General features: G+C 38.9%; 1 protein-coding gene across 21 annotated transcripts in view; it reads left to right on the top strand.

Moving 5' to 3' along the window:
- Positions 1–12,339, top strand: part of ANK3 (ankyrin 3) — a 690,167-nt gene that overhangs the window by 578,380 nt on the left and 99,448 nt on the right. For 10 of the 21 annotated variants that reach the window (XM_086679761.1, XM_086679764.1, XM_086679765.1 and 7 more), the window contains 2 exons: positions 907–960; positions 8,051–8,174. In XM_086679761.1, the coding sequence (XP_086535887.1) occupies positions 907–960; positions 8,051–8,174 (178 nt within the window). Of the gene's footprint in view, positions 1–906; positions 961–5,786; positions 6,757–8,050; positions 8,175–12,339 lie in introns of those variants that run through there. The other 11 variants (XM_086679767.1, XM_086679768.1, XM_086679766.1 and 8 more) reach the window with 4 other exon arrangements.

The raw sequence follows: 12,339 nt of genomic DNA, 5'->3' as shown, positions 1-12,339 counted from the left end.
AGTGCACATGAAGTGCTCAGTTAGCACAGTGCCTCACACATGCAAAGCACTGAGTAAAGCATAAGCAGCAGGAGTAGTAGTATAGTATTTCTATTATTGTTTGTGTCTTGGTCTTAGCTTCTTTATCGGAGACAAAATGCCTCAAAGGCAGTAGTTGGCTTTACTCATAGCAGATCCTGGTCTGGGGCTCTACTGTCTCAATGCCCAAAGTGTGGTTTGCGTCACCTGGGAGCTTGTTATACATGCAGGATCTCAGGGCCTGCCTCAGACCTGCGGAATCAGCATCTACAGTTCTACAAGGTTCTCAGATGATGCAAACATACACATGGCAATTTAGAAACACTGCACTCAATTCTTTGAATTCAGTTGCTGAAGCTATGTCAATTACTGTAGCAATTCCCACCAGGAAAATAGACACTTAATTCTGCAGAATCAATACTGCCATTAGATAACTGTCATTTATTTGTAAGCATGCTTTAAAACAGTGGTTATCACAGTGCGATTTTGGACCAGAAGTGATTAGGACCACTAAGAACTTGGGAACTTGTGTAATTGTAAATTTTCAGGTGATTATAATGCATCCTACAGGTTGAGAACCACCATTTTAGAACAATGGGAAGCTACTAGAAGTACCACATTAATAATGTGTATCTCCTTCCTCTTGCCTTGTTATTTTATTTTTTCTGGTCCATCTCTTAAATAGTAAGGTTGAATATCGTAACTAAGTTTTCTCTCCACATTTGCCAAATATTTGCTGGTGCACATACACATCTTAATATCTACCTGGCAGACCTATGTATGTCCAAATACTAGTTCTGCTGTATGGAACACAGCCTGTCTGATTTATCTGCAGTCCCTGTATTTTGTTTTGTTTTATTTTGTTAATTTTATTCATTTTTTGAATAGGTGATAGATGCACATGGTATAAAATTCCCAAGGTACAAGAGTTTACGGTGAAAAGTAAGTCTCCCTCCTTCTCCTCACTCCAGTAATATAGTTGCTATCTCCAAAGGCAATCACTGAATTTTCATTGCACAGATTTATTGAGCACCAACTATGTGCCAGGCATTGTTCTGGGCACTGGATATGGACCAAAACAGACAAAACTTTGCCCTCATGGACCTTACATTTTGGTTACCAATTTCTTGTAGTAGTTGTTCAATAACATAGTGTATTACAATAGTTAAAAGTAGGGCTCTGTAGTCAGACCAACTGATTTTGAATCCAGTTTTTCTCATATTCTAAGTGATCTTGGGTTATTTACCATTGTGAACTGGGTTTTCTTTATATTGAAATGGAGACAATGATTCTATTTTATAAGGTGGATTTGAGAATTGCTTCAGATCATACTTACAAAGCACCATACAGTGCCTGGAACATAGTAAATGCTCAGTAGATAAAGTGTTGACTATAATGGTGTGATCTCACTCTATTGTTCTGTAACGTAGACTAGAAATGCTTAAAGGATTTATTTTCCCAAAAGTTTTCATTTCTTCTCTTTACTATGTGATGATCAAAAAAATCACTTTTTTTCAGAATAAGTGTGCTAAATATAAGCCTAAGTTTTGATCATTAACTAGTTGCCTACAAGACCATTTGCTAAGTTCTGTTAAGAAACCAACTCCTAATAAATCACTAGAGCATAGGTACTATGTTCCTCTGTATTCTTTCTGATCTAGCTTTTTTGTAATCCCATGTAATTTGAAGGTTTTCTACTATCAATTCATTTGAAGGTGTTATGTATTGTTACTTGCAACTCTATAAGTTTATAAAATACATACCTTGAGAAGAAAATTCTGCATTTCGTAGCAGGGAAATAAAGCACTTCTGAGCAAAGTTTCAGACAATATAATTTGCTACACTTACCTTAAGGAAATTTCTTTATGATTCTTATCTCCAGACAGATGGGAAAACAACTTTCAACCCCTAGAAAAGCAACAAAAGTATTCCTTGGTGATGATCTTAACATGGAAAACGTTAGAAAAAAAGTTACATGTAAAAAAAGAAAGAAGAAAAGAACTCCTAGGGCATATGAAACACTTTCAAATATCAGGCCAAGAACTGTTTCCTCTATTCAGCATAAAAAGGATATTAGTGGTCGCAATGAAAGATTGCAAGGAATTGGGTTCGGTATATTCCACCACATGCTGACCTGAACTATTGACTTGGAATCTAAAAAGAATGAGGGCTGGGGTGCCTGGCTGGCTCAGTCAGTGGGACATGCAACTATTGAGTTTGGGATTGTGAGTTTGAGCCCTATGTTGGGTGTAGAGATTACTTACAAACCTAAAAATAGGTAGGTAGGTAGGTAGGTAGGTAGGTAGGTAGGTAGGTAGGTAATAGATAGAGATAGATGAATGATGGAAAGAAAGAAAGAAATGAGGATACAGCTATCTGACCAACTACAGTCCTGATAATCATTTTATATATTCTTTCTTTCTCTCCTTTGTTCTTGATTATATTTTGCATGATTTCCTGGTAGTCAAAGGGTGTGGATCTTTGAAAGGTTGATTGTGGTATGAGAAACTTTTTTCTTAACCTAGTCATGATAGGAGGACCAGGAAGAGGAGATAGCTGGAAAATTGAAGTGAAATCCTCTGAACAGCTTTTATTATTTGGTGAATGGTGGGATCACAATAGATTGGGGTGTTTTGTGTTCTTCTTTAAACATTACATTTCCAGTCTCTGGTATTTTATTATCAGAAATGGATTAACAATGAGAACTTCAGTGCTCATAATTTTAAGAGGCACAAAGTCAATACTAAATAGATGAGGCTTCCTCTAGTGGCATTTACCAGTGTGGTCTTCCTGGACTTGGTCTGTGCTAATTGAGTAGCACACTACAGAGCTAACTCTTAATTCACTAGGGATGCATTAAGCAATCAGCGTGTGACCTCTTTGGCTGACTTTTGGACCTTGTCATTTCTCATTCCTCTCTGTTTTCACTGCTTACTACACTGTGACAACCTACCTCTAAACTCAATATTTTAATTATTCATCTCCCATGGTTGTGTGGATTCATTAGGTTCAGCTGGATTCTTGAGATCTTTGCTGAGATTACAGTCAGATAGCAGCTGGGGTGGGAGTAATATGGCAGAATGTTCAATGTGGTATCTTCATTCATAGTCTATCAACCCCACTAGGATGAATGGAACATCTGAGCACTAATTGGGCCTCTCTCTGTCTCTTTCCATGCTGCCTCTCCTTACGGCCACCTTGACTTTCTTTACATCATGGTGGTCTCATGGTAGTCAAATTTCTTACACTGGGATTGGCTTCCCCCAAACTAGCGTTTGAAAGAGACTCAAGAAGAAACTGCAAGGTTTCCTTGAACTAAAACTGAAATGGCATGCAAAATCACTTCCCCTGCACTTTATTGTTCAAAACTTGACCCAGCCCAAATTCATTTAAAGGCAGTACACATGAATATAAGAGACATGGTTCTCATATATATATATATACTCATATATATATATAAATATATATATATAAATATATATATACATATATATATATATATTTCAACTAAATATGTTTGATATTATAACAGAGCTGTCCAGTCATAGAATTACCTTTGTTAGCTTATCTACATTTGGGCATGTTGGTCAGAAGCTACTACCAATCAAAATATTTTTGGGATTAGAGACAGTTAACAAGTCACCCAACACAACTCATGTCATGCTTTTCGAAGTTTTGGCATACAAAATTATAGAATATTTTGTTTATTGAAAGGAGAGTGAGTTTTTTCTATTATTATTCATTCACTGAATCAATCAACAAATATTTGTTGAGTCCCTATGAGCCAGGCCTTGTGTTACATGGTACAAAGCAGAGACATTTGCTGCTGTGGTTGGATTTTGCCTTTACCACTATCAATACTAGCAATCTAAATGCTAACTACATGAGTTCATGAATTCAGATGTTTGGGCACTAGACAAAGCTGTGTTACAGAATAACACTAACAGAGCAGATTAAGTCCTTTTTCCGTGCATTATTTCACTTAATTCCCCACAAGAAGGCTTCGGCTGGAAGGCAGCATTATTATCCTAGTTTTGTAAAGGTTGAAACTGTGACTCAGGGTAAACAGTGCTCCAAAGGTCAGCTAATTAGTAAATGACGAAGCCTGGATTTGAATCCAGAGCACCAACTGTGCAAAACTGCTTTAAAATAATACCATTGCCTTTGTTTCTACTTGCCATGCCTTTTGAGAAATGTTTTCACCATGTGGTAAGGCTATTTTAATTAATCTTTGGCCAAATATATTGACAGCTCTCACCCCATTTCAACTCTGGGCTTCTTTTGGTTTCATAGTGACCATTTTTGAAGTTTAAGAAGGATGGGCAAAGAAGAATAGAAACTTAACCTTATTACCATTTAACTGTATACCAGCCATCAAGTTTGACATGTCAGAAGAGTGCTATGTTGCCATTGCCAAGGCACATAGATGCAGAGACGAGCACATCACCTACCTCTTTATTTTCCTCTCCCATCCCCCTACTCACCTCCTCTCTGGTAACCACCAGTTTGCTCTCTGTATTTAAGAGTCTATTTTTTTAAACCATACTCTTTAATAAAAGCAATGATGAAATCCAAAAATATTTATTGGGCACTTGCAATATGCCAGGCTCAGGAAAATTTGGTTCCTAATCTAGGGGATCTCACTCTCCAGTGGGAGAGACTAAACAGATGTTTTCACCGGCAGTACACTCTGATAAGGGAAGCCCACATGCAGAACCACTAACTTAAGATGGTGAGTACAGGATGGGAGGAATTTTAGAGTCAAAGATTGGAGAAGTAGAGGGGTGAAGGTTCCATCAAGAGTGCGCCCTATGTGGTGGTTCAAAGTCTAAAGTGTTTCAGGAATTCTAGGGACTGAAATAATTCTGTTTGACAGAAGGGCAACAGGTGTGGAGGAATGGCTAGAGAAAGAGAAAGACTGGCCAAGAAGTCAAAAGGAAGGAACTTGTTCACTGAAGCCCTTGTTAGGGAGCTTGAATGAGCGACAGTCATTGAATGAGGTTTCGCTAAGCAGTTTGGATTTTAAGTGCAGATGTGGAAAACAGATTAATGTTTAGCCCTTTTATCCATTCTAACCATGACTTCCCCTTCCATTCTTTGCAAAACTGAAAATTTTTCTTTTGCTTGGGAGTATTTTTCAATATGTACCAGGCATTATAAATGGCTTTCCTTCTATCGCAGCATAATTACAGTGCTGACTACAGTCAGTCTCGTCAAATTAAAGCACCAGGTCTCCAATTGTCTTAATATTAGATGAGCCATTGATTCATTGATTGAGGCATTTATCCAGGAAAAATAAATCTGTACCCCGCTTCATCAGTTCTACAGATTCAAATTTCTGTATCTTTAGATAACAACCCAAGAGATAGAGACCCAATCAGAAAAAAGTACCATATGCCACTGATTTCAGCAAGACCGTTCAAAACCCTTTACTTACTCTCTAACCTCATTTTCCAGCTATTCTGAGAAAAAAGAAATTGAAATTGCCTCTCTAGTGTACCCAAATGGAGGATGCAGAATTCCTGCTAGTTTTCTCCTCCACTTGCCAACACAGACAGGGTGGAGCAGCTGGGAAGGGAGGCCGGGAGACCCAGAGAGAGGCCAGGAGTCCCAGAGAGAGGGAAACACCATAACAGCAAAGTGACAGCAGTGCCTCCTCCGGGCTGTTTCCTGCCCTTCGCAGCAAATGCTTCTTCCTCTCTGCTGGGAGCTCTCTCCAGAGCCTTCTCAAGGGGGCGGGGGAGAGGGGTGGTGGTGGAGGGATGACCAGTTAGTTCCTTTGAGTGGGTTAAAGAGTCGAAAGAACTTATGCCCAAAATAAAGCAGACATTCACTTGCTTTTTCCTTCTGCTCCTTTCTTCCAACTCTTGACAAAAAGCAGTGGGGATCCATGTACTCTCAGGCGCTTCTCGGAGAGCTTCTGGAATCGCTGTGGCTTCCCGCAGCCCCACAGTTTCAGCACCTCGGCTCAAGGGCAGGCCCTCCCTCTGGCTCTTTTTTTCCCCTCCTTCCACCTGACAGGGACCATAAATAACCAGGGCTCCCGGTGTTCCCAGCTGAGAACAAAGTTGAAAGTTTGCCTGGAGCTCCCTGCCACTCCCCGCCTGGGCCATTTCTTTGTTTTCTTCTGTTTTTTCTTCTACCTGGCTTAGCCGTTTCTTCATTCATGTTGGAGAAGAGTCACCTCCTGACTAAACGCAGCACCCCGCTCGCCGGCTCTCCCTAGATTTAAGGCGGTCTCGGTTACCCGGTTAGGCACCGGGCATTGGTATCAAATTACCGAAAGTCTACACTGGAGCAGTCCTCATATTTACATACAAATAACTCAAGGGCTTGCATTTATGTCACCATTCGGTCCTGCTAGAGGCTTGCCAGCGGAGTTCTTGGTCCAATCAGAAGGAGCTTTGAAAGGATGTCTGCAGAGTGATCAAAAGGGTCTTCTCAATTAAGTGTAGCCAGGTTTTGCTCTTTTTTATTTTTATTTTTTCTGGTCTGAAAGATCGAAAATCTTTGCACTCTGATGAGTAGAAAAAGATGTGTAAGTCCTCCACTGCCTACGAGAAGACAAAGATGCTGAGCAGGACCCTGCGGTGGTGGTGAAGACGTGAATACACCCCCAGGGGTCGGTTTGTTTGGGCTGATTCGGAGGTATATTCTAAATCACTGCCTAAGGAATTCCTGGAAACATCAGGAAAACATTTGATCAGCCCCGCCTGGTGGAAATGGCTTTACCGCAGAGTAAGCTCTTTCTTTAAGTTGTACTTGGTGTGTGCTGTTTTTGTTTCATGTGCAGTGAATGTGCAAATAGCCCAGCTGTGAATAGTTACTTAAAATAATCTCTTGGTACCGGGTAGTAGTAGAAAACAGATCTGTTTAGTTTTTATATTTGCAAAAACAGTAGTTGATAGTGTATTTTTAGACTTGATTGGTAGTTTAAAAGCTAAGCTCTGTGGTTTCCTGGGTTTAAATGAATGGAAATTATAAATGGTACCAAATGAAGGAATTGGAAAATATAGCTGGAACAGATGAATCACTTACCTTTGAGAAAACATAACATACATGCTTTTGAGATCTCTCTCAGCCAGACACGCTTGTGTCCAGAAAGACAAGGAGAGTCATAAAAAGGAGATAGGTTTGCCTGTTTTCGGAATGAACTTTTCCACAGTCTGTGATACGTTTTGAAAAGGATGGGAAACGTCCCAGAGGGCAAAAGGCATTTGAAAAACCTGCTCTGTCACTCTTGGAATGTGGTTTTTCCGTGAGGTCATGCTGTGCATATGTAGCTAGTAAAAGTTTTACAAAATTAACTCTTTGTATTGATGGGCAAAGAGCAATTTATATCAGTCCTTTCAAACTGCTGGTCTCTACATTTGGTCTCTACAGAAAGTAGAGCTCCTTCCCAAGTAGGGTTCCAGCCCTGGGGCAGCTGCACTGAGCTGTTACTGTGATTGGTGTAGAAACAGTTCAAAATTGATGTGTTTCAAGGTTTTCCTTGAACTATTAAGCAGTAATAGTTCAGATTAAATAACTTGCTAGTTTCTTCCATAAGCCCCGAACTGGAATCCTGTGTGTGAGAAGACCATTTTGAAAAAGAAAGTCCATTCCCTTCCCATATATGATTTTCCAGAACAGTAATGGAGAGGTGGCTCTTATTTTGCAATCCACGTCCATTCAGACGAGCTGCCCTTGTCATAGTGAGGCATGGAAAGCCAACCGAAGTAAAAGAGCCACCGTTCTAGTCAGCCTTCTAGTCAGCCGGGGCTTGAGGAGGGGAAATGAGACAGGGGAGACATTTTAACATGGAAAACTTAACACCAGGAGCTCTTTCGCTACTTAAATTCACTCTTGAAATTATGGACTAACCTCTACCTATGCTTTTTCCTTCTAAATGGCAGTTACAGATATTATCCAGGGGGTAGGGGATTATGAGAAAATGAGTGATTTGCTGGTGATCAAAGGAGCGGTTTTCCCCACAACAAATGCATTTTCAAAAGGGAAGCTTCTGATTGTGGTTTGCTTTGTCCATCCACAGGTGAGGACGCAATGACAGGTGACACGGACAAATACCTGGGGCCCCAGGACCTTAAGGAGCTGGGCGATGACTCTCTCCCTGCAGAGGGCTACATGGGCTTTAGTCTTGGGGCCCGTTCTGCCAGGTATTTTATTGGTGCTGTTTTTCATAGTTACCTTAATACAACCATGATTTGTCATAAACCAAAATCATTTTCATTGTTCACATTATCCCCAAATGTGCTCTTTGGATGAGGATGTGAATTTGGTAGAATGTTCTCAAATGTTCTCAACTCTGGTATACATGCTCTGCTGTTTTCTTTTGTGGTTTCTCAGTCCTTGGTTTTACGTGATTGAACATGTTGAATGTTGGTTCTTTTTTCCCCACCTTGCAGTCATGCTTCAAGCATGATGGCAAAAGAGCTCACTGATAAAACTGGGAGAGTCAGTGTGGTCTCCATGTTTAAAAATTAAATTTTGTTCCATAGTGAAAGAAAAATCTTATTTTCCACTAAGTATGAAATAGTTGTATTGATTGTTCACTGTTCTCTAACACTGAAAGAATAATTCATGATTGAAACTTAAGAGAGCATTCTAAAAAAGATTACATATAGCTTATTAGAATTGTCTACCAAGTGTTTGGGTATCTCTCTAAAACTGTGGCATTACTTTGTTTACTATGGACAAGTTAGGAGCGTTGCAATGACTTACCCAAAGTCATGGACAGGAATGGTAGCAAATTCAGCCTTTAAAACTGAAGTATAAAACTTTTGCATGTGAAAAACCTTGGCTCAAACTTACCTGACACTGGTTGAAAGAAACAGGACCTTGTCCAGAATCTGGGGACTTCTTTTCCCTGGTTGGTTTAACAGCATGTTTGCTGACAGTCAAGTTATTTTAAAGCTAATAATTAAACTTTCTAAGCTAGAACCCTGGGGACATTTTCCTATAGTTTAAGGATCTGTTGTAAAAAGTTTCATTGTCTAATAGTAAATGGCACTTCCCACAAAGTAAGCCTGGGAGTTTATTCTCAGTGTTGTTGATGTGGCCAAGTTTAGATACTGAATTGATTTTTCTTTGAGCTAGTCTTTTTATTAATACAACTTGGAACCTTATGTAACTTCATATAATTTTTGCTTTATAAATATATTTATAAAAGTCCTTAAGATCTCAGTGTAACAGGGGATCATTAATAACAAGAGGAAAATAACTGTTTAAAAATATGTAATATCTCGTGTAATCATGCAGAGCCATGAGTTAAACTGAAAAACATACAGAGTCTCAAAGGATCTCAAGGGAAAATTCTACTTAGAGGTTTAATAGCTTTTGTAATCCAATAACTAGCTGATTCTCTTCCTCAGATGATATGTAAAAGCTGCATTTTGTGAGTCAATCATTTGTATATAGAAAATTATAGAGGCTGACATTCAGGGAGAGATGACACCAGCATATTTTCCTAAGGCTTTCACACTTCTGGTTTTGATTGCACCCGTTATTATTTGTTGCTATTATATGTAACTCATTTTTTTTTACATTGGCAAGTCATGTTATGCTCAGAGGCAAATCTGCAAAAAACAAAAAAAACAAAAAAAAAAAAAAAAACAAAAAAAAAAACAAGACAAAACTATAACACTGATATATTTCTTAAAGTATTGTTAGAGTATTACCAAATATTCTGAGTGTAACATTTAAAAAGGAATACATTAAGTGTGTAACTCATTCAACCATAACATTTTTTTCTTTTTTCCCTGTCTGATTTTTTTGCTTTCTACTTCTCCTGTGTTTTTCTAAAAATACTTTAAATTAGTCCCAAGATCAGGTAAGAAGATATGTCACTTTTACAGTGTTTTTCTGCCCTTCCCCGACTCATTTTCTGATTTTTATTTTCTTCAGCATTGTGCTGTGCTGTGCTGTGATGTGCTGCAATGTGCTTATTTTTTTCCTGCTCTGCATTAGAAAATCGTTTTTGTAATTCTTAGAAAATTAGCAAGTAACTGAATGTATGACAAGAAATGTGACTTAATGCAAAATTGAGTACTTAAGGAATTTCTTTCCTTTAACTAAGTTTGTGTAATGCATGAAGTAACTGGAGAACTTTCACTGGGTTTGAAGAAAAAATCTTGATTTGAAAAGCAGTTTGTTTGCTGATTGCTGTTTTGTTTGGGTTGTGCTAGGTACATTCATATAATTTTAGACTTCTGAGGCATGTGTTTTTCTAACACTTCCTATATTTAACACGTAGGGTATACTGATGGCTACAAATAATATAGTTGACCTTAGTTGAAAACAATTTAATGCTTTCCAGACCCCCATGCAAATAATATCTAGTTTTAGTAGCTGAAAGGACGTCGATGTATTAAGGATTCAGAGTGAAGCTTAATGAACTCCATCTGTCTAACGTAACTTGTTGGTCCAGAATAGTGAGGAGTAGGAACTTAGACGTTATGTAAAAGAAAGACATCTTTAGGCTTTCCCATTGACGGCACCCAGTTCTAGGCTATTCTTCAGTTGTCACTCATATAGAAGTTAAAAGAAAGAGAATATTTTTTAAAAATTAACAAATCTTAGATTTTTTTAAAGCTGAAGTTGAAATGAATATGTAATATTTTTTTTAATGTTTACATGTTTGTTCACATCTACTGTAAAGTTGTTCTTACATACCACAGCGTTACCATGTACAATGGGAACCAGAACTTAAAGAAATGAATGTGGTGTCTCCCAACCATATCACTGGGGCAATTGGAACCTTGCTGTGACTACTTAGAAGTTACGCTAATGGTATAGCCCCTAGCTACATAAGATTATTTAAATTAAAATTAGTTAAAATTAAGTAAAAATCAGTTCAATTCTTCAGTCACAATAACCACACCTCAGGTGCTCAGCAGCCATACCTGGCCAGTGGCCAACGTATTGAACAGTGCCTGTCATTGCAGAAAGTTCTCTTGGGCAGTATCTGCTTTTAGGAAGTTTACATTGTATTTGAGGGATGGTAAGGGGCTAGAAACAGGAGTGATAGGGGGATGTTTGCAAGTAACGCAGTTTGCAAAAAATTGTTTGCAAGTAACCCAGAAAAAAAAAGGAAGAGTTATGTATCATGTGACTGGGTCCAGAAAGCCTGCCTATGCAAGTGGCCAGATACATGGCTTACTAGGTAATCTCTGTGCAGAAATAAGGCTTAGTTCTTTTTGTTTTTGCTTCTGTATCCAGTCTTTAATATTGTGCCTTACCAATAAGAATCAGTGTATTTGCTGAATACACTAGATAATGACTCTGTAGAATGATGGTTATTTTGAGGTCAAAAATCCCCCAAGGATTCTGGTGGAAGCCCAGGCTCTAATCCTAGAAGAATGCATCTCCTCATTCGTGTGGACCCTTTGAATGATTCCTATAATTCAGGGGCCTCTGTAACTTGATATAAAATACCCACCTTGGGTAATCTTTAGTATAGGGAACATTGGGGAAAAGAAGTCATTTTGTGCAAAGCAAGGAACCGTTCTTCTTTTCATCTTCTTTGCTCTTTTACACAAGCCAAGGCCAAGGCCAACATCTTACTGATTCTACTGATAAAGATTCAAGCGGCTACATTTAGATTCAGTTTATTACTTACATGGGCAGTGACAGGTAGCAACTTCCCACCATCTTTGTCCTCCACACCAATAAGGACAACACCAGAACAAAAGGTTCTACGGTATTTGTGGGATGCTGTGGGATGCTGCATTGCAGGGGGTCGACTCTGTCAGACTGCAGCTAAGTGATTTCATGCTCTGCAGCTTATTCCAAGGAGGGTGGGGCAGGAAGTGTCAGACCTCATTGGAAACAAGAGACAATGAGAAATTACCTTATTACAGCCTATCATATTAGGTGGGATAGGGAGGTAAGAGGCAGATGGCTTCAAACACCTCCCCACAAGTTTCTGTCCTCTGTTTGCAGAGGATTAATCACAAGGTGTTCTGCCAAGGCTCAGATTAGTTGTGAGCCCAATCAGCCTGCATGTCCTATGTGCATATGTGCAAGCTTCCCAGCATCCCTTACTCTTTTTTTTTTTTTTATTAAGGTGAGAGGTAATTGACATATTACATGTTAGTTTCAGGTATACAAAGTAATGATGACCATAATAAATCAAGTTAACATCCATCACCACACATAGTCACTCTCTTAGCAGCTTTCAAATACTTGATCCAGTATTATTAACTAAGTCACCATGATGTGTATGTATTCCCAGGACCGACTTATTTTATAACTGGAAGTTCGTACGTTTCAACCATCTTCACTCCCTTCTGCTGTCACCCCCTGCAACCCTCCATATTGGTT

Source organism: Puma concolor, chromosome D2 (genome assembly GCF_028749965.1).
Source record: "Puma concolor isolate L17-30 chromosome D2, mPumCon1.1.hap2, whole genome shotgun sequence".
In the NCBI taxonomy this organism is placed as follows: Eukaryota; Metazoa; Chordata; class Mammalia; order Carnivora; family Felidae; genus Puma; species Puma concolor.
The sequence above is the reverse complement of the archived record's forward strand: the minus strand, read 5'-3'. Positions and strand labels throughout refer to the sequence as shown.